The 24469-nt window shown below is 41.0% G+C and overlaps 1 protein-coding gene across 1 annotated transcript in view; it reads right to left on the reverse strand.

Annotated features, from left to right (window-relative positions):
- The window catches only part of LOC139754644 (uncharacterized), a 367745-nt gene extending 357032 nt beyond the window's left edge, over positions 1–10713 (reverse strand). Inside the window, exons 1-2 of the mRNA XM_071672165.1 lie at positions 10562–10713; positions 8279–8448 (exon numbers count right to left, since the gene is read on the reverse strand). Of these exons, the coding sequence (XP_071528266.1) occupies positions 8279–8290 (12 nt within the window). The 5' untranslated portion in view covers positions 8291–8448; positions 10562–10713. The remainder of the gene's footprint in view (positions 1–8278; positions 8449–10561) is intronic.
- Positions 10714–24469: the final 13756 nt, after the last annotated feature.

A 24469-nucleotide genomic window follows, 5' to 3' on the forward strand; every position in this document is an offset into this window, starting at 1 on the left:
ATAGAGTGAATTGGAGCGATGTGGTATACCGGGGTTGACGTGCTGTCAGTGGATTGAATCAAGGCATGTGAAGCGTCTGGGGTAAACCATGGAAAGCTGTGTAGGTATGTATATTTGCGTGTGTGGACGTATGTATATACATGTGTATGGGGGGGGTTGGGCCATTTCTTTCGTCTGTTTCCTTGCGCTACCTCGCAAACACGGGAGACAGCGACAAAGTATAAAAAAAAAAAATATATAAAAAAAAAAAATATATATATATATATATATATATATAAATATATAAATATATATATTTATTTTTATTTATTTTGCTTTGTCGCTGTCTCCTGCGTCTGCGAGGTAGCGCAAGGAAACAGACGAAAGAAATGGCCCCATCCACCCCCATACACATGTATATACATACACGTCCACACACGCAAATATACATACCTATACATCTCAATGTACACATATATATACTCACACAGACACATACATATATACCCATGCACACAATTCACACTGTCTGCCTTTATTCATTCCCATCATCACCTCGCCACACATGGAATACCATCCCACTCCCCCCTCATGTGTGCGAGGTAGCGCTAGGAAAGACAACAAAGGTACCATTCATTCACACTCAGTCTCTAGCTGTCATGCAATAATGCCTGAAACCACAGCTCCCTTTCCACATCCAGGCCCCACACAACTTTCCATGGATTACCCCAGACGTTTCACATGCCCTGATTCAATCCACTGACAGCACGTCAACCCCGGTATACCACATCGATCCAATTTACTTTATTCCTTGCCCTCCTTTCACCCTCCCGCATGTTCAGGCCCCGATCACTCAAAACCTTTTTCACTCCATCTTTCCACCTCCAATTTGGTCTCCCACTTCTCCTCGTTCCCTCCACCTCCGACACATATATCCACTTGGTCAATCTTTCCTCACTAATTCTCTCCATGTGCCTAAACCATTTCAAAACACCCTCTTCTGCTCTCTCAACCACGCTCTTTTTATTTCCACACATCTCTCTTACCCTTACATTACTTACTCGATCAAACCACCTCACACCACACATTGTCCTCAAATATCTCATTTCCAGCACATCCACCCTCCTGCGCACAACTCTATCCATAGCCCAAGCCTCGCAACCATACAACATTGTTGGAACCACTATTCCTTCTAACATACCCATTTTTGCTTTCCGAGATAATGTTCTCGACTTCCAAACAATCTTCAAGGCTCCCAGGATTTTCGCCCCATCCCCCACCCTATGATTCACTTCCGCTTCCATGGTTCCATCCGCTGCCAGATCCACTCCCAGATATCTAAAACACTTTACTTCCTCCAGTTTTTCTCCATTCAAACTTACCTCCCAATTGACTTGACCCTCAACCCTACTGTACCTAATAACCTTGCTCTTATTCACATTTACTCTTAACTTTCTTTATATATATATATATATATATATATATATATATATATATATATATATATATATATATAATTTGCTTTGTCGCTGTCTCCCGCGTTTGCGAGGTAGCACAAGGAAACAGACGAAAGAAATGGCCCAACCCACCCCCATACACATGTATATACATACACGTCCACACGCGCAAATATACATACCTATACATCTCAATGTACACATATATATATATATACACACACAGACACATACATGTATACCCATACACACAATTCACACTGTCTGCCTTTATTCATTCCCATCGCCACTTCTCCACACATGGAATACCGTCCCCCTCCCCCCTCATGTGTGCGAGGTAGCGCTAGGAAAAAACAAAGGCCCCATTCGTTCACACTCAGTCTCTAGCTGTCAAGCAATAATGCCCGAAACCACAGCTCCCTTTCCACATCCAGGCCCCACACAACTTTCCATGGTTTACCCCAGACGCTTCACATGCCCTGATTCAATCCACTGGCAGCATATATATATATATATATATATATATATATATATATATATATATATATATATATATATATATATATATATATATATATTGGGAGGTAAGTTTGAATGGAGAAAAACAAGAGGAAGTCAAGTGCTTTAGATATCTGGGAGTGGAATTGGTAGCGGATGGAACCATGGAAGCAGAAGTGAGTCATAGGGTGGGGGAGGGGGTGAAAGTTCTGTTAGCGTTGCAAAATGTAAGGAAGGCGAGAACGTTATCTCAGAAAGCAAAAATGGGTATGTTTGAAGGAATAGTGGTTCTGACAATGTTAAAAGGTTGCGAGGCATGGGATGTAAATAGAGTTGTGCAGAGGAGGGTGAATGTGCTGGAAATGAGATGTTTGAGGACAATATGTGGTGTGAGGTGGTTTGATCGAGTACGTAATGAAAGGGTAGGAGAGATGTGTGGTAATAAAAATAGTGTAGTTGAGAGAGCAGAAGAGGGTGTTTTGAAATGGTCTGAACACATGGAGAGAATGAGCAAGGATAGATTATCAAAGAGGATATATTTGTCAGAGGTGGAGGGAACGAGGAGAAGTGGGAGACCAAATTGGAGGTGGAAAGATGGAGTGAAAAAGATTTTGAGTGATCGGGGCCTAAACATGCAGGAGGGTGAAAGGCGTGCAAGGAATAGAGCGAATTGGAACGATGTGGTATACCGGGGTCGACGTGCTGTCAATAGATTGAACCAGGGCACGTGAAGCGTCTGGGTAAACCCATGGAAAGTTTTGTGGGGTCTGGATGTGGAGAGGGAGCTGTGGTTTCGGTGCATTATACATGACACCTAGAGACTGAGTGTGAACGAACGTGGCCTTTGTTGTCTTTTCCTAGTGCTACCTAGCGCATATGAGAGGGGAAGGGGTTGTCATTTAATGTGTGGCGTGGTGGCAACGAGAATGAATAAGGGCAGACAGTATGAATTATGTACATGTGTATATATGTATATGTCTGTGTATATATATGTACACGTTGAGATGTATAGGTATGTACATGTGCGTGTGTGGACGTGTGTGTATGTATATATATATATATATATATATATATATATATATATATATATATATATATATATATATATATATTTTTTTTTTTTTTTTTTTTATACTTTGTCGCTGTCTCCCGCGCTTGCGAGGTAGCGCGAGGAAACAGACGAAAGAAATGGCCCAACCCCCATACACACGTACATACACACGTCCACACACGCAAATATACATACCTACACAGCTTTCCATGGTTTACCCCAGACGCTTCACATGCCTTGATTCAATCCACTGACAGCACGTCAACCCCTGTATACCACATCGCTCCAATTCACTCTATTCCTTGCCCTCCTTTCACCCTCCTGCATGTTCAGGCCCCGATCACACAAAATCTTTTTCACTCCATCTTTCCACCTCCAATTTGGTCTCCCTCTTCTCCTCGTTCCCTCCACCTCCGACACATATATCCTCTTGGTCAATCTTTCCTCACTCATTCTCTCCATGTGCCCAAACCATTTCAAAACACCCTCTTCTGCTCTCTCAACCACGCTCTTTTTATTTCCACACATCTCTCTTACCCTTACGTTACTTACTCGATCAAACCACCTCACACCACACATTGTCCTCAAACATCTCATTTCCAGCACATCCATCCTCCTGCGCACAACTCTATCCATAGCCCACGCCTCGCAACCATACAACATTGTTGGAACCACTATTCCTTCAAACATACCCATTTTTGCTTTCCGAGATAATGTTCTCGACTTCCACACATTTTTCAAGGCTCCCAAAATTTTCGCCCCCTCCCCCACCCTATGATCCACTTCCGCTTCCATGGTTCCATCCGCTGACAGATCCACTCCCAGATATCTAAAACACTTCACTTCCTCCAGTTTTTCTCCATTCAAACTCACCTCCCAATTGACTTGACCCTCAACCCTACTGTACCTAATAACCTTGCTCTTATTCACATTTACTCTTATATGTATATATATATATATATATATATATATATATGTATGTATATATATATATATATATATATATATATATATATATATATATATATATATATATATATATATGGATTGAATCAAGGCATGTGAAGCGTCTGGGGTAAACCATGGAAAGCTGTGTAGGTATGTATATTTGCGTGTGTGGACGTGTGTATGTACATGTGTATGGGGGGGGGGGTTGGGCCATTTCTTTCGTCTGTTTCCTTGCGCTACCTCGCAAACGCGGGAGACAGCGACAAAGTATAAAAAAAAAAAAAAAAAAAAAAAAAAAAATATATATATATATATATATATATATATACATATATATATATATATATATATATATATATATATATATATATATATATATATATATATATGTGTGTGTGTGTGTGTGTGTGTGTGTGTGTGTGTGTGTGTGTGTGGGTGGGTTGGGCCATTCTTTCGTCTGTTTCCTTGTGCTACCTCGCTAACGCGGGAGACAGCGACAAAGTATAATATATATATATATATATATATATATATATATATATATATATATATATATATATATATATATATATATCATCCTCGATTCTATTCTTGTTTACAATGGGTAGATCAAGTGTAAACAAATACCCTGAAGTACTGCCATGAGTGCTTATGAGAACAAAGGCTTTCAATCACAAAAGTAATGAAGGATAAGTTAACTTAGAAGTAATAATACAATATTTGTAATCAATTCAGAGTAAAAACTCTTAACACAGGCATCATTACTCAAAACAACAACATACAGTAGAAGTGGCAATGAAAAAGTCATCTTCTGGCCACAAGATTGATCCTCCTCTTAATGTCCAATGTAAAATTAAGTTTCGGCAAAGTAGAAATGAAAACTAAATCCTTCTAAACAATAAAGTTCATCTCTGGTAAAACATGAACCCTCAGTTAAGCTTATCTGGTTTTCCGATATGACCAGTTAACTGAAAAAGACATTTTGAAAGGTACTGTATATATCCTACATGAGAGATAGGACATGCACATGTAAGTGTGAAACGTGACTATACATCAAAACAATGTATACAGGATGAGCATCCCTAATCCGAAATGCTCCAAAATCCGAAACTTTATGAGCGGCAACAAGACGTTACAAGTGTAAAATTCCACACCTGACCTCACTTGTCCATGCTGGGCTCTGACGCTCTGTTGGCGCCAATTTGTTACAAACCACCCTCACCGTCGGACCTACGGGCATTCTCACTGTTTTTTGCTAATTCTGTTCTGTATGAATAAGTGTAAGAAAATGATCGCTTATCAGTAGCATATAAATTCAGAATCAGGAATGAAGGTGATGTCAAACAACCACAGAGTGTCCATATGGGCGGCTGAGTTTGTGACACATTAGCTTTCTGATGTCTGTTACAAAATCTTTGTTTTGTGCACAAAATTACTAAAAACATTGAATACATTACCTTCAGGCTACGTGTATATGAAACATAAATGGATTTTGTTTAGACTTGAGTCCCATCCCCAAGATATCTCATTATCTATTATCCATCATGACAACTGTGGAAAACAGGATGGTATGGAAAGAAACGGGTTGGACCTGAGACATACCTCAATGTTTCCACCGTTCAACCGTTTTCCTAGGGACCATATTCCCCGTAAGTGGTCACCCGGTCGGACGCCTTGGTGTGTCGCCCTCTGAATCGCTTGTGTTGCTGCCTCCACCAGTTCACAGCGATCTCCACTGCATGACGTGACCAGCAGGTAAACCCAAACCTTGTGTTAACGTTGTTCTTAATCCTTTCCTCTTAGTAAGCTTTCAAACTATCACTAAACGGCCGACGATAAGGCAACTACGGGCAAGTGACAAACCGTTTGGTAACAGTGTGAACGTTTACCTAGAGGAAGAGATTAAGAACATTAACACAAGGTCTGAGTTCATCTGCTGTTCACGTCAGACAGCGGATATCACTGTGAACGGGTGAAGAGAGCAGTACAAGCGACCCAATCATAGAGCGACACGCCCAAGTATGCGGTCGGGTGACAGAGATGGGACATGCACATGTGCATGTGAAACATGACTGTACATCAGAACAATGTATACAGGATGAGCATCCCTAATCCAAAATGCTCCAAAATGCGAAACTTTATGAGCGGCAACAAGACGTTACAAGTGTAAAATTCCACACCTGACCTCACTTGTCCATGCTGGGCTCTGACGCTCACTTGCCGGGGATCGCGGTCCCGCCGAACGCTGGAATCAGTACCTCCTGAGGAAGTCCGTTGAACGGGCGAAATAATGTTTCAGCTCTAACCTGTTTGTTTCCATACCATCCGTCTTCTCATTAGTATGCAAATTCTCATTATATGCAAATATTCCAATATCAAAACAAATCCAGAACACTCTGGTCCCAGGCATTTCGAATGTGGGATACTTAACCTGTACTTTGAACAGCACTCGCTACAATAAAGTAACACTAACAACTACTTAATCATATTAAGCAGTTTCTGCTACATCAGTTAAAAACACAAACATATAGAAAAATAATTCAGAAATGAAGGTATAACATCTCAACAGGGACAGGTCTTCATGAGAATGGAGATGAAGGTACAGATTACATCTGGGTATATCATTCTTAAGTGCTGAAATTCTTATAAGAAGAATGGCTACTGCACCTTCATGCATTCAAAATTTTTATAGGTCGTTTTTAAAAGCCTATAATTCTGCTGCCTGTTAAGGAATTTGGATAGATCTAACTCTATGGTGTTCACTGGAGACATCCATAACCACCAAATTTCTAAAATGGAATTGTTTGTGCAAAAGCAAATAAATACGAGTAGTACAATAACTAAATTCAAACCAGATGTTGAACAGGACACATAACCCTTCATTACATTGTACTGTTGCAATATCAAAACTGAAATATCATCATTGCCCACAGAAATCCCATAACATGTTCACTACAATATGTCTAAAAAAATATTTTTCATACTTGATCATTTCCCGCATTAGCGAGGTAGCGCCATGAACATATGACGAAAGGCCTCATACACTCACAACCATTCTCTATCATGTGCAATGCACTGAAATCACAGCTCCCTATCAACAAGCAGGCCCCACAGACCTTTTCATGATTTACCTCGGATGCTTATCAAGCCCTAGTTCAGTCCACTGACAACACATTGACCCCAGATACCACATCGTTCCAATTCACTCTATCCCAATGTTAAGGTCCTGATTGCTCAAAATCTTTCTCACTCCATCCTTTCATCTCCAAATTGGTCTCCTCATTCTCCTTGTTCCCTTCCTCAACTTCTGACACATATATCCTCTTAACCTTTCCTCACTCGTTCTCTTCCCGCGTCCAAGCCATTTCAACACCCTCTTCAGCTCTCTGAACACAATTTTTCTATCACCACACATCTTTCTTACCCTTTCATTACTTATACAATCAAACCATCTCACTCCAAATATAGTCTTCAAACATTCCATTTCCAACACAACAACCCTCCTCCACGCAGTCTTATCTTTAGCCCATGCCCTGCATTCATATAATAATGTTGGAACTACTATATCTTCAAACATATTCAATTTTGCCCTCCCAGATAATGATCCCTCTTTCCACACATTCTTCAGAGCTACCAAAATCTTTGTCCCCTTAAACACCCAATAACTCACTTCCGCTTCCATGGTTCCACTCCTAGGTATCTACAGCACTTTACTTCCTCCAATTTTCCTCCATCCCCAACTAATGTGTCTCTCAGCCCTGCTAAATCTAATACCCTTGTTTTTATTCACGTTTACTCTCAACTTCCTTCTTTCACACACTCATCCAAACTCAGTCACCAACTTACGCAGTTTCTCACTTGAATCTACCACCAGTGATGTATCATGAGCAAACAACTGACACACTTCCCAGGCCCTTTCATCCCCCACAGACTACATATGATGTGTTTAAAAACAAAGTTAAAAGTAAGAATGTTAACACATTAATTTCATATACCTTTCTGATATGTGACATGACAAACAGTGCAGATTTGCTATACTACCACTAACATGTCTTCTTTTTTAACTAACATTTTATCAATATTCTTTTTAATGATCTTGAAAAAAAAATCAGTTACTATAACATGATCATGATTTGACAAAAGACCCAATAGGAGTAGTATGGGATTTAAAACTTTAAGGAAAATGTAGGACTAAAATAAAAGAAGATACTGTAATCAAAGCACGGGCAACTTCTCAAACTATACAAGGTGGAGGAAAGTAACATTTGGTTGAGCTTGAACCCAGCCTCACCAACTAAATCTTCACCTAACCCAATGAAGAAAGTACATGAAATACATAACTTACCTCATCAGGCATTTAAAATTATGACATATTTATCCTTGATCACAGCACACATGTCTGAAGAATGATATGGCGATATTACCAACAATTCTTGTGTATGTTTCCTTTTACGTTCTTGAAACATGAAATCAATAGTCCATGAACGTCTTCACCAGCCATACGTCGAGCTAAAACTGATTCAAATGCCATGTTTTACAATCTAATCTCAATAAAGTCATAGGGATATCAACAAAGGCCATAACAGTTTCTGACTGTGTATCATAACTCTCCTTGGTTTTATCAGACACCAAATAACCTATATTGTGAGAGCAATTACCTCATTTTAAACAGGTTATTTAAGATCACCCAATATTCATCAAACTGAGCATGAAGGTTTTCTTCCAATAAAATCATGTTTCAAATACTCCTGGAAGTATACTCATTAAATAAGAGTATTTAAGAAATACAGGATTTCCCAACAGTGTACACACGGTTAAAAGAGTATCTTCCTAGATGGCACCGATAAATTTCAAAACAATCCGTACAACTCAAACCTCACTAGGGTTGGTAAGCATGTATACGAGATAATTTTCCTATATAATCATGGTAGCCCCACTTTATAATCATTTCTACTAAAATATGAAATTTATGTACCATTCATTATGGCAAATAAAGGAAATGTTGGGAGCAACTGATATACAATCATAGCAAGAAAGCAGGGCTCCCAGTGTGAGGCCAGATTAATGGGAATTTTTCCAAATCCTTCTTCCTTGGTGACATAATGTTTCACACAAAAAGTGTCACGATACTTTTTTTACAGTGTGTACATGAACTGCATTATTAACCATGGGGTTTTCAGGCATAATTTAACTAAAAAGTATTCTATAACAATAATTCATAATTTACATGATATCTGCTAAAAACCTGCCTTCAAAATGAAAGACAAACTTTCTAGTATTACCATAACGAGCTCTATCACAGTCATGGAGAGCAAATTTCACAAAAAAAAAATTCATATAATGAAATACTTTAATTCATATATCCTTGAGGAAGGTGTCTAATTATTACTTAAACATCCACATGTTAAAAATGAACTGCTTTATTATATCTTTTTCAGTGCTGAATTAAATCAAGGAATTTTTGCAAGTTAGATTTGAGAATTAGTTCAACAATCTCAAAGTGAATTTGCACAGGTTCTGAACAGTAACATGGAGGCTAAATGTGGTTCTGCAAAATTTGTTCCCCTCTAAACGAGGAATTTCACACATAAAAAAAATCATAAACCTTTCATAATAGCAAAAAGTTATCCTGCAGAAATACTAACACATCTACAGAGAATCTTAGTAATTTCATTTTAAAGTATCAAATTCTGTGGTCATCCCTACATTCATTCTGAGGTTTGATCACATGTTACTGGGTACCAAATAGGGTGCTGAGGGTTTCATACAACCGATTTTCCGCAGAGGGAGGGGAATGGTATGCCAACTATTAAGAGGCTGGGTAGACAGGTCAGCCTATATGATTACGTTGTGTTGTTGAGTAGCTTTGTTATCTCAGTGGGTCATGTTAACTATCAGTACGGTAGTCTGCTAAATCATGTCAAGCGATGATGGGCGTAAACTTGGTTAAGTTAGACCAAATAGATATGCTAAGCCACATTTGCTTATCAAGACATTAGTAGCAAGCTAAGCTATGATAGATTCTACGTGAGGTTAGATTTCGTTCTCCTAAGGTGAAATTATTTTTCGTTGGATTTCTTCAAGTCATACACTGGGTTATAGCGGGTAATTATGGAAAATGCACATTACGAGACAGGACTAGATAAAGAACACTGAAAACCAAGATGGCAAGTACAAAGGTTGGTCATTAAACTACTCTTATCTTTAAATATAATTCAAAACTGAATTAAATACGGAGAAAAGTGGCTCATTCAGCAAACTCAAGAGCCAGGCCTTAACATTACAGAGGCAACATACAACTGGATCTAAAAGATTCAAATTCGTCCATGATCGCGACTGACATTCAATTGTCAAACAACTACAGCATTTCCTTCCGTTACTCCTCAACGGTTTACATTTCAAACGTTTTAACATTCAACTGTACCAAACACACTGTTCTATTACGGTCTCCAACCCGATATTCGCATGACGATAAAATAAACCACCCTGGAATTCGTGACACTTGAAAAGCCAAGCTCAACTACAGCTCCTCACGACAATGTAAACATAACAAGGCCATTGGACTTTCCAATATCACCTGAAAAACCCTTAAACGCCCTCATCTACTCAGCCAAGAAGATGTACCTACCAATGACCAATGCGTCTACGATCTCGTGATTCAACACTCCATGCACTCTGTGGCTCGTGGACACAGTCAATACATAACAAAGTAAGACGAGGGATTGTATGTCCCCAACTACACTCAAGATTATTGACAGACTGGCGACGTCGGCTGCTCCAGGCCCCGCGCAGGTGGTCGTCTGCTTCCCCGCCAAATTCGAAACAATAATTACCACCATGGCTTATCTTATCTTGAACTCCTCTGCCATTCTTTTTTCCTTTTCAGGAGGTAGACCCAATGTATACGATTTCTGGACTTCGCTCACACATAACCATCGAGTTGTGTTCATCTATCTTGTGATGTGTGGTCGTCTGTCGCACTTGGAGCCTTTGAGTCAATCAGTCTATCGATTATCGCTCTATCTATCAAACTCCTTTCTCATTTACACTGAATGTGTTAAATGCATTAAGCCTTTCACATAGCTCAAACACATCTGCAAGTTATGTTCTCTGTCAATCTTAGATTACATTCAACAGCACCCCAAGCACTAATGCGATTACCTTACGGTGCGCAATAAACTAGCCAAAATCTGCGTTTCTGGTCATTTGCCAGTAGACTCATCACTAAGATATGTGTTAGAAATATTACGGCAAGTCAAATGTCATACTCTACTCATCTACGAGTGAATTATGTTGATGAAAAATTAATTATGCGTATCTAAGAGTACTATTGCCAATTACACTTACTCCTGATTAACTGTTTACCAATTCTTCATAAAGGGATAAAGCCACAACAGCTTGTTTACAGCGGATGGTAATATGAGTTTCGGATATAAATATTACAAAAATCATCAAACATAAAACAAAAGAAAATGACGTATGGTAAGATTCTATCTTAATAGGACTGACTGTACTGAGGATGGCCACCAACTCCAACAACCATACACACTAAAGAAAGACTTTTAATTCAAGCTCCGCTATAATATAAAGTGAATAGCATTAACCAGCTTCATTTAAGTCAGTGCATTGATGCACTGTTTGTTGAACTATCGTAAATCACCGACATCACTATCCTGCTAATCATCGAATAACTCGCTATCATATTTGTATTTCTGTAATATAGATTTATTCCTGACTTTAGACTGAAGATACAAAAAAAACGAACAAGTCTACCATCAAAGACCACGCTGAACTCTCCATTTTCTATAGACTGTTGTAAATATTTATGAGTAGCTATTTCGGGCGAGTTAATATGAAAATATAAGAATATCGGCAACTTAACTTGATCTTTTTTTCTTTTTTCAGGAAGAAATCTTAGGCAGGTAGTGAGAAATGCGAATGAAGGCTTGCTAATATACGTAATTTATCATGAAGAGGTGAACACAACAACAACCAAGATCAGTGCTCCATAAGGCATAACATGGAGACTTGTAACTGAAAGGTCATCTCCTGGTATTGATTAACCTGATTGCCTCTCATACTACTTATGCAAATAGTACGCTCGACCAGATGCAAGTGGTGCTGCACCACCTTACCCTCTCCAAATGTGACGATCTTCAGAGGAATGGTAAAGTCTCGGTAACTGTGTTGGTGTAAATCAGGAATGTTATGAGATAATGATGTTGGTGCATTTGCATGAAATAACAGGATACATGAACTTATTGCACTGTCGCTACTCTGAAATCCACAAAACAGAATCTGCAGTTCTGCAGACGAAAGTTAAGATAAAACCTCACGGTATAGTGACCCAGTAATGACACCATTTGTATAGATCCCTTATCATGTTAGCATTTCGAAACCCGATCCCTTTGACACTATCGAAGCTCGAATCAAACCTTTGTAGTAAACCAAATATTGACGGTGACCTTGGCCTATCTACAACTACAGTGTGTACTACCAACAAGAGATAATTAAAAAAAGGAAACTGAAGAACTCAAAATCTACAAAACGGCAAATAATATAATAAAGTTTGTAGTAAAATGTCATAAGTATAGGGAGTATCAAAGAAAACCAGACAATGAAATATTGTTAGTTTCAGCTGAGCAGGTGTCTTACTTTTGCAGTGTAAACTGCGAGATAGCCTTACAACTACATGTTAACTATTTATATCAGATCCTCTTGTCTGGGATACGTATGACTTTTGTGATAATTTCACGAAATCTTGTGTCCTTGACATATTAACTGACGCTCGTCTATGGCTTTAGTAAGCCATGGCTTTGTACATCAGATAATGTTATTGACGGTCTCGAATAAATCTTTAATAATAGTAATTATAATAACTATGCTATAATAAAAATGATTATTATTATTATTGTTATTATTATTATTATCATTATTATCATAACTAATACTATTATAAACCATCGGGGTCTGAAAGAAACATTATACTGAGATTTTATAATTTGATACAAATAATAATGTAAAGTTTTCATACTTTTCATAAATGTGGAAAAACAATTCCAATGTTAATACCTATAATGTTACAGTGGAACATTGCAGCATTCAAAAGGTGACAAGTATTTAGTACACTTAACAAATAGTGTCTTATGCAATGTGTATTCTATACACAGGATCAAACTGTATTATTACATATGAATTATAAGTTCCGTCAATCATTCCTTCTCAGAAACGTATTATTGCTATCCTTAATCAAGAAAGACACAATGAGTACAATTCTTTTATTCCGAGCTATACACGTTCACATGGATATTATCAACAACAGAACTTTCAGAAAACATTTTTTGTACTTATTCATGGCAGGCCAAATTCCCTCGAGAAGTCATGTCACAAAATCAATTACAGGAGGACCATTCTGCGTAAAGTAGTTCCCTCAGTGTTGTCGTACTGGGAATACTAGGAGTCATCTGGCTCTATAACAGGGAAGCTGAGGGCTGGGTAGAATCTTTAAACAAATCCTATTTAATCCTAGTAGAAACGAAGAACCTCGGCCTCACGTTTGCCAATCTTAACGTAATGCACCATAAGTATTTTGATTTCGTGAATTACGCCAAAGTTCCTCTTGTTAACTGGTCACAGTTCAGATTGGTGCACCTAGAGAGAGCCTTCTTGGCCTCATGAGGTGGCCAAGAAGGAAGAAGTACCACGGCAAAATCTCCGGTATAAGCCAACATTTCTTCAGGGTACATGTTAGCTCTTGCCGTCCCTGACATTACTAAACACTATTTTATTGCACATTTGTGCTGTTTACATACATTGTAAAGTGTTATCTACTACGTCAGCTGAGGTTTAGGCTTTATTATGATGTTCCAGTACCAACCATATACGTCTGCAGAGGTCCACCAAAGCAAGAAGAGGCCAAATAAACACGATATGTACAAAGATAAAGTAAGTCCCTGTTTACTTCTTAAAACACTTTTGACTACGAAATGTATTCCTAAATGATCTTAAAACTGAATCAATATCTATAAGATAGTATTCATGAATTATGTAGTTTTTTCCGTATATCCATATAACCACAGAGAACTTTATACCGAGTCATATAAGAAAACGATATAATTCTATAGGTAACTAAACTGAATCAGATGCCTATCATGGGATTTTGATAGCACATGACAATAAAAATATACATGACAGCCAGAGTGGATAAGAGCCCTATTCGTCTGTTCCTTGCGTTTCTTAGCTATGGTAGGAAAAGGAAAACAAACACAGAAAAAATGATAATATCCCTGGGGACTAAGGCGTAAGCGAGGGGATGCAAATCGTCTTTTTCTACTTTTCAAAAGCAGGAGCAGAGTGAGGAGCTAAGGGAATATTTCTTAGTTACAGAAAAAGTTTAGGGTTTTTCTCTTTTAAAAATCTACATGTTTTTCACTCCTACCACACTAAACTGTAGGTTTCCGATCTCTTTGATTATTGCAAACATCCTAATTTGAGCTACCTTTTCTGGCGTCTCATTTAACTAATGCCCATATGAGCTCAGGTTAAAGTGGCACTATCTTAACTAGTGCCCATATGAGCTCAGGTTAAAGTGGCAATAATACGGGTTAATCTTAGAAAATCACAACCATACACAAGGGCTATTTCCTCTATTATAAAAGTATTTTCTTTTCTTCTTTGTGACACTTTGCTATTTGTAACACTTCAGGCTTCGTCAGAGATGGATCTTGTGTGATGTTAGAGGATAGCCATTTTATCGATCTTTTTTGGAATTCTGTTTTGATTTCACTGTGATGTGGGGCACTACCCAGTATTACTGAAGTCCTCAACTCAAAATCAGTTAAAAGTTGTTATTCGAACGAATCATGTTACAAATCCTTCATGGTCCGTGGGAGTCACGACAGCCAACTTTGTTGCCATCTTTAGATCCATACATGAGTGATGCCCCTAAGGAATGAAGCCAAGTGGATCCTCAGCATGTGAGACAATGAAACGAGAACCTTATCTGTTTTCGTGTTGGGTCTAGCTTTACCGTGAGGCACACTTGGACCAGCACAGACCCACACATTCATCTTAGTCTACTCAGGTGGGACTGGCTGACGAACGACACCTCCGCTCCGACGTGCACGGTCCACATTAGGACAAGGAGCACCACCAGAAAAAGCCTTGATAAAAACATTATTACTTTTTTTTCGGCTATTTTCCAGTAATTTTAAGAATATAAAAATAACGAAAGTACGTGGAGGTGAGAATGGATATGATGAGGTCTAGGTAGGATAGGGATGGGGATGGGAGAGTGGGGGCTTTAATATCCTTGTGAAGTATTGTGTGCCGAGCATAGTGAGGTTAGATGGTACAGGAAGTATTTTCGTTTCGTTATGGTGTTGTTGGACGTCTATAGCTGTCGAGGAATTCATGAGTTTACCGAATGTTTTGTTTTGTCTGGTTTTGTTATGGTTACTTCTGAAATGGTTGGTGCGTCAGGGTAGCTGCTGGCCAGCTTGATCGTTCCACGAATACCAGTAGTGAGCTGGGACCATTCTTCGTCTGTCTCCTGGCGCTACCTCGTTGACGCATGAAAAAGTGATTAAGTATAACATTATATATGGACGGGAATGGAGGCCTTTATATAACGAGATGTTTTTAAGAGGAAATTTAAAATTGAAAGCTACAAATAACATGAGAAAATCACCTCCTCACTATAGTGAAGACCGGTGCAGAATTTCCACCCAGGCAACAAACGCTGTTTTCATCCCACACATGACCTTGATGCCCTTCCCATGTGATTTTTCTACAAGGTTAAGGGATCCTTCCAGCAGAAGGGTCTTGAGCTCCTCTGCCGGAATGGTCTGGGATCGTAAAACATGAGGTACGTGTTTGACGCCTTTGGGCACCACGATGTCACAAGTGCGCTCACCGATCCAAAAGCGTTTATTGTAGTATTTGGGGCAAGCCATCACCCCCTATGAGTGCAGTTGTCTCCCTGGGCCGTTCACGGAACACCTCCCAGCCGTTCTTCTTGACTAATTTCATGACCTCGTTCTCGGTCACGTTCATGCTGTCCCCACGGGCGTTTACAATGATGCAATCAGGCTGCGATCTTCGGATAGGCACAAAGATTTTTCTCACCTTGGGAGGAGGTTGCAACACTTGCAGGGAGGCTTGACGATTTCTTCCACCTTGCGAGGAGTTGCAGTTTGTTCCACCTTGGGAGGAGATTGCGACCTTTGAATAGGCACAAAGATTGACATCGCCTCAGATGGAGGTTGCAACACTCGCCGGATAGGCTTGAAGTCCTTCCCATAAGGTTGGTGAGGCACAAAGATTGACATCACCTTGGATGGAGGCTACAACACGCGTCAGGTAGGTTTGACGATTTCTTCCACCTTGGGAGGAGTTGCAGTTCCTTCCACCTTGGGAGAAGCTTTCCTCTTATGATAGAAAGAAGTCGCCTTGCATGGAGGAACCCGCCCTGTTCGCTTTTTCCCCGTATCATAGAGTTGCCATGTTAACATATCAATCTCTGTGGCGAGGTGACAAATATTTTGAACTTCGGCTTTACGGCGTTTCTCTTCGTCATCAAGAAGCTGGCGTAGCTGCTGGTTCTGTCTACGAAGAGCCTCCACCACTCCAGAATCATATTTGACTGCTCTATGCTCTGGCTGGTTTTGAGTTGGAGTCTCGGTGTCAAAGGTTGGAGTCTCATGACGAGCTATCCTCACCGGCTTACAGCCCCGACCTTCTTCTATGCATTTCGAAATGTCCTTCACTAAGGGGGAAAAGTAATCTAATGCCTCATCATCAGCAGAGGGCGTGTACCCCTGTGTAGAGTCATCTACGTTCCGCAAATATAAGAACCCGTCGGCGTCCACGGAGACGATCTCCTTGGCCCAGACCGCGGTCACGACGTGTGTGAACACCAGGCAACCAAGGAGGAACCCAGTAAATCGGGAGCTACAGATCTGTATGTCACAAAAATGTGGAGAAGACAGGTGTTACCTGGTGATGTCATCAGGTTACGAAATGTTTGTGGAAGAGAGTGGAGGGGAGTGCGTGGCAGTAGCTGGCATGTGGGAAAGGAAATGGGGTGCTTGGCAGTAGTTGGGATGGTATTTGGAATGGAAAGTAATGAGATGTGGGAATGTAGCAGGGCAAAGTTGGCGTGCTGAGTAGTAGTTCATATGTGGGTATGAAGGTTGACAGTAATTGATGTGTTGTGTGGGGTGTCGGGGAGTAGATGAGATGTGGCCAATGTAGCTGGGCAATAGTTGGGATCTTGTGTGGGGTGCATGGTCCTAATGAGGATACGTTTATATAAAACCAAGATAAACTCCCACCTTAACGTGGGAACTCCTCTGCGTAAAGTCTTGTAAACTTGAGAGGCAGAGTTTGTGTAGGGTCTGAGGAGCTTCACATTAGATGTACCAAAAGTTCATCCCACAAGAAAAAGTGTTCTTAAGGCATTATCTTTCTTCCTCAGCACAGATATTCGCCATCATGTTCTACCTGCGTCTCTCGCTTGATTAGTTGGTTTTGTCGACAGTAGTTACGTTTCACGGCTCAAATACTCAATGCAGTTAGCTTCTTCTCTGGGCAAGAGATTGTACCTGGAAGTGATGAGAATATTTTCATGTACAAACCTTACCTACTGCAGCAATATACATATATATATATGTATATACGAATAAAGTGTATATGAACGCGCACCTTCATAGAACATACAAAGCTCCATCAGCCAGGATCGAACCTGGGACCCCTTGTGCAAGAGGCAGGCATGCTAACCGATAGGCTAAGGGACTGTATAATAGGTTACAACTTTTCGAAATACTAGGTACTCGAATACCCTTCGTCTCACTATGGTGAGCAACGGGGTCTATCAGTTGTTTCCGAACAGAACACATAGCCAGCTGAAAGCGTTTTACCGAACCTGACTGTACAACGCGGAGTTATATGAATACGAATAAAGTGTATATGAACCCGCATCTTCATAGAACATACAAAGCTCCATCAGCCAGGATCGAACCTGGGACCCCTTGTGCAAGAGGCAGGCATGCTAACCGCTAGGCTAAGGGACTGTTTAATAGGAAACAACTATTAGAAATACTAAGTACTCGAATACCCTTCGTCTCACTATGGTGAGCAACGGGGTCTATCGGTTGTTTCCGAACAGAACATATAGCCAGCTGAAAGCGTTTTACCTAACCTGACTGTACAACGCGGAGTTATATGAATACGAATCAAGTGTATATAAACGCGCACCTTCATAGAACATACAAACAACCGATAGACCCCGTTGCTCACCATAGTGAGACGAAGGGTATTCGAGTACTTAGTATTTCGAATAGTTGTTTCCTATTATACAATCCCTTAGCCTAGCGGTTAGCATGCCTGCCTCTTGCACAAGGGGCCCCAGGTTCGATCCTGGCTGATGGAGCTTTGTATGTTCTATGAAGGTGCGCGTTCATATACACTTTATTCGTATTCATATAACTCCGCGTTGTAGTCAGGTTCGGTAAAACGGTTTCAGCTGGCTATGTGTTCTGTTCGGAAACAATCGATAGACCCCGTTGCTCACCACAGTGAGACGAAGGGTATTCGAGTACTTAGTATTTCGAATAGTTGTTTCCTATTATACAGTCCCTTAGCCTAGCGGTTACATGCCTGCCTCTTGCACAAGGGGTCCCAGGTTCGATCCTGACTGAAGGAGCTTTGTATGTTATATATATATATATATATATTTGCTACGTTGGTTCCAATGAAGTTGATTACTCAGGTTAGCTAAAACTTTCCAAACAACGTAATCCAATCTAAAATGCTCTTTGCTTTATGTATAATAAAGCTATCCTCCTCCAATGCAATCCAACGTATAAATTAAAATTTCGTTGCTTTGTGTAAAAGCGTAATCAATATTTTGTTAATTCATCTCTGCATGTTCTCAGTGTACTGTAGTTTTTGACTATCTTTGAAAATAGTGTATATATACCTCCCCTATACTTTTGGCCAGCTAAAGGAACGTGAGATATCTAAAAACAGTTTTCCGAAAGAATATATCTTTTTATGCATATATTCATATATATGTATATATATTCTTGGAAGCAAGAGCAAATACTCTAGAGCCCAAACATGACCAGTCACTACCAAAACTCGTGTTACTGCCCGATATCTCTACTGTTACCTCATCTCAACTACTCACCGACAACCCAAATTACGCCTCAAATTTTGAGAGACTCCACCGCTACATTCCCACACCTCAGCTACTCACCGACATCCCAAACACCACCGTAAGTATTGCCCTCCTAAATTCTTATATCTCAAGCACTTCCCGACGCAACACAGAAGATCTCAAATATTGCCCAGATACGTTGTCACATCTGTACTTCCTGACCTTCCACACAGCATCACAACTGTTGTCCAGTTACATCCCCACATCTCAACCAGTCTCCGACATCCACACATCATCCCAACTATTGCTCAGCAACATTCCTACTTTTCAACTAGTCACCGACACCCTACAAAACACCGAAACTATTGTTCAGTGAAACTGCTAGACTTACCAACTTTCTCGACGTCACTTTTCTCTACCAAACCGCCACCGAGCCGACGAGGAGAGCCAGTATACTTGATGTAGTTCTCGTATCCCAGGAGCTCTTAGTAACTAATACCCGTGTTGCAGAACATCTTGGCACATGTGACCATAATATGGTTAGGTTCGACGTAAATATCAAAACCGATTCCTTTAACTTTAACTTTAAAACGGAGGATTTTAATAGGCTGCGCGACGCATTAGTCTCTCTCACCCCTTGTTGGTATACCCAGGGGAATTGTAGGTCAGTTTTAAGCGTCATTTTATGCTCCAGCAAGTCACATTAACTCCCATGCACGACGAAAACAATAAGACTAACAAGAATCCTTAATGGTACTCCAAGATATTGCAAAAGCTATAAGGCACAAAAATAAATCATAAGCTGAAGAAATCGGACAATGACCCATATATTGCAACGCAATATAACACAATCAGACGACTTGTGAAAACTCTTATCAAAAATTAGTATTGCAAGAGATAGTAACAGATATCCTAAAAGATTTTGTAATGCATTACTAATAAGAAACATTCAAGGGGTGGAGTAGGACCCTTAGTAAACAAGAATACAAACCCATTGTGGATGATAAAAGCATACCCACAACACTGAACAAGTTTTTCAGTTTTGCTTTTACGTTAGAAAGCAACGACACTAATTTTGAGATAATGATAAATAGCATTCATACAACACAAGAATTTACCGTCATACAGAAGCACTAACACAGATAAGTTGAAAACAAATAAAAACCCAGGTCCTGATCGTTTCTATCCACGAATAATGAAGGTCAAACACGAAAATGTCGGACCGGGAACCCAGATCTTCAATAAATCGCTCCAAGGAAGGAATAGTCCACCACTGGACTGGCAGACGCCATTTCTGAAGGGTACAAAAAGGGAAACAGCGAGTTGCTTGGTGATTACCTTCCTATTAGCCTCACATTAATGGAAACTTCGGAGTCGGTTGAGATAAAATCGTAGCCTACTGGAACAACAAGACAGGCTAATTAATAATAAACAGACTGGTTTTAAAAGACGCGGATCATACCTTACAAACCTCCTTGAACTTTATCATACATTATTCAATACCCGTGACAAGACAAAAGCAATAGATGTGATATTTCTGGACTTCCAAGAAACATTTGACAAAGTCTCTCACGTTAAATTGATTCACAAAGTCCGGGTTTTGGAAATCATTGGCTGCATTGGATATGCAGAGCAGTTTTGGCCTCCCACTTCAGTAAGGACATTCTTAAATTGGAATCAGTGCAGCGATGAGCAAATAGATTGATTCCCTCCTTGCGTAACAAACCATATGAGGAGAGACTACGACAATCAAACATGTTCTTCCCAAGCAAGAGGCGTCTCCGGGGCAAATTAATAGAATGTTTCAAAATACTTAAAAGGATTCACCAACGTTGATATGAACATTACAGTAGCGCCAGCATCACCGACGAGAGAAAATAGATTAAAACTTAGTGGTCACTGTGTTGAACTGGACTATAAGAAATCTGTTGTAACCCAACGGTATTACTGATGCATGTTATAAGCTCCCAGAATATAACATGCCTTAATATCTTGAAAATTAGGCTTGATCACCACTTGTCATTCAACGATACTGAATAATTCATTTAATCTGTCATCATAATGTAGTGTTATATCATGCAATCTTCTCAACCACTGATATCTCTCTCTCTCTCTCTCTCTCTCCCTCTCTCTCTCTCTCTCTCTCTCTCTCTCTCTCTCTCTCTCTCTCTCTCTCTCTCTCTCTCTCTGTAGCCATGTGGCGGTATAATACTGACGTTGATTAACTCGTGTCACTTGCTTTGAGAGAGTAATTGAGAATTACTCTTAATTACTGTCACATTCTTCAACATCCAGAATGATATAGACATGATAAGCCGAGAGGCTGGAGCTCAGGTTTATCCTTACTATTGCCTTTATAAGAAAAATGAAGAGATGCATGTCGTTGGTGATGGGATGCATGTCGTTGGTGATGGGATGCATGTCGTTGGTGATGGGATGCATGTCGTTGGTGATGGGATGCATGTCGTTGGTGATGGGATGCATGTCGTTGGTGATGGGATGCATGTCGTTGGTGATGGGATGCATGTCGTTGGTGATGGGATGCATGTCGTTGGTGATGGGATGCATGTTGGTGATGGGATGCATGTCGTTGGTGATGGGATGCATGTTGGTGATGGGATGCATGTCGTTGGTGATGGGATGCATGTCGTTGGTGATGGGATGCATGTCGTTGGTGATGGGATGCATGTTGGTGATGGGATGCATGTCGTTGGTGATGGGATGCCTGTCGTTGGTGATGGGATGCATGTCGTTGGTGATGGGATGCATGTCGTTGGTGATGGGATGCATGTCGTTGGTGATGGGATGCATGTCGTTGGTGATGGGATGCCTGTCGTTGGTGATGGGATGCATGTTGTTGGTGATGGGATGCATGTCGTTGGTGATGGGATGCATGTCGTTGGTGATGGGATGCATGTTGTTGGTGATGGGATGCATGTCGTTGGTGATGGGATGCATGTCGTTGGTGATGGGATGCATGTCGTTGGTGATGGGATGCATGTCGTTGGTGATGGGATGCCTGTCGTTGGTGATGGGATGCATGTTGTTGGTGATGGGATGCATGTTGTTGGTGATGGGATGCATGTCGTTGGTGATGGGATGCATGTCGTTGGTGATGGGATGCATGTTGTTCGTGATGGGATGCATGTTGTTCGTGATGGGATGCATGTCGTTGGTGATGGGATGCATGTCGTTGGTGATGGGATGCATGTCGTTGGTGATGGGATTCATGTCGTTGGTGATGGGATGCATGTCGTTGGTGATGGGATGCATGTCGTTGGTGATGGGATGCATGTCGTTGGTGATGGGATGCATGTCGTTGGTGATGGGATGCATGTCTTTGGTGATGGGAAGCATGTCGTTGGTGGTGGGATGCATGTCGTTGGTGATGGGATGCATGTCATTGGTGATGGGATGCATATCGTTGGTGATGGGATGCATGTCGTAGGTGATGGGATGCATGTCGTTGGTGATGGGATGCATGTCGTTGGTGATGGGATGCATGTCGTTGGTGATGGGATGCATGTCGTTGGTGATGGGATTCATGTCGTTGGTGATGGGATGCATGTTGGTGATGGGATGCATGTCGTTGGTGATGGGATGCATGTCGTTGGTGATGGGATGCATGTCGTTGGTGATGGGATGCATGTCTTTGGTGATAGGATGCATGTCGTTGGTGATGGGATGCATGTCGTTGGTGATGGGATGCATGTTGTTGGTGATGGGATGCATGTCGTTGGTGATGGGATGCATGTCGTTGGTGATGGGATTCATGTCGTTGGTGATGGGATGCATGTTGGTGATGGGATGCATGTCGTTGGTGATGGGATGCATGTCGTTGGTGATGGGATGCATGTCGTTGGTGATGGGATGCATGTCGTTGGTGATGGGATGCATGTCTTTGGTGATGGGAAGCATGTCGTTGGTGGTGGGATGCATGTCGTTGGTGATGGGATGCATGTCGTTGGTGATGGGATGCATATCGTTGGTGATGGGATGCATGTCGTAGGTGATGGGATGCATGTCGTTGGTGATGGGATGCATGTCGTTGGTGATGGGATGCATGTCGTTGGTGATGGGATGCATGTTGTTGGTGATGGGATGCATGTCGTTGGTGATGGGATGCATGTCGTTGGTGATGGGATTCATGTCGTTGGTGATGGGATGCATGTTGGTGATGGGATGCATGTCGTTGGTGATGGGATGCATGTCGTTGGTGATGGGATGCATGTCGTTGGTGATGGGATGCATGTCGTTGGTGATGGGATGCATATGGTTGGTGATGGGATGCATGACGTTGGTGATGGGATGCATGTCGTTGGTGATGGGATGCATGTCGTTGGTGATGGGATGCGCGTCACTGGTGATGGGATGCATGTCGTTGGTGATGGGATGCATGTCGTTGATGATGGGATGCATGTCGTTGGTGATGGGATGCATGTCGTTGGTGATGGGATGCGCGTCATTGGTGATGGGATGCGCGTCATTGGTGATGGGATGCATGTCGTTGGTGATGGGATGCATGTTGTTGGTGATGGGATGCATGTTGTTGGTGATGGGATGCATGTCGTTGGTGATGGGATGCATGTCGTTGGTGATGGGATGCATGTCGTAGGTGATGGGATGCATGTCGTTGGTGATGGGATGCATGTCGTTGGTGATGGGATGCATGTCGTTGGTGATGGGATGCATGTCGTTGGTGATGGGATGCATGTCGTTGGTGATAGGATGCATGTCGTTGGTGATAGGATGCATGACGTAATCATGTTCATGTACCTTATGACGTCAAGCTTATTAATCCTGCAAGATATTTTTTCTACCTGTTTTTCAGCCAGTGTGAGAAGAGGGGGTGGAGGGTGGGGAGAAAACCTTTGATATCCTTTTCTTCCACTGCATTTTCTTCTTTTTTTCTTTATTTGTTTTGTTTTTAGCAATAAGGCCAGATCACCTTGATTGAACCTTGGGTCTGTGTATATGTATAACTATCCATAGCCCACTTGGGTTCCTGTAAGCCCTTCACACGCCCTGGTTCGGCCCTTTGCCACCAGGTCCCCACAGATGGTTCAGGAACCCTTAACGAGTGCCCAGCCACAGATGGTGAGACCTAATGTTACAACAGAAGTAATGCATCAAAGGTGATCCAACATAAGTGATCCAACAGAAGTGAGACAACACAACTGATCCAACACAAGTTGTCCTACAGAAGTGATACATCATAAGTGTTCTAACAGAAGTGATACAACAAAGTGATACAACAGAAGTGATTCAACACAAGTGATACAACATAAGTGATCCAACAGAAGTGGCTTAACAGGTGATCCAACAGAAGTGATCCAAGAGAAGAGATACAATGATCCAACACAAGTGATACAACAG

Source organism: Panulirus ornatus, chromosome 17 (genome assembly GCF_036320965.1).
Source record: "Panulirus ornatus isolate Po-2019 chromosome 17, ASM3632096v1, whole genome shotgun sequence".
NCBI classification, from domain to species: domain Eukaryota; kingdom Metazoa; phylum Arthropoda; class Malacostraca; order Decapoda; family Palinuridae; genus Panulirus; species Panulirus ornatus.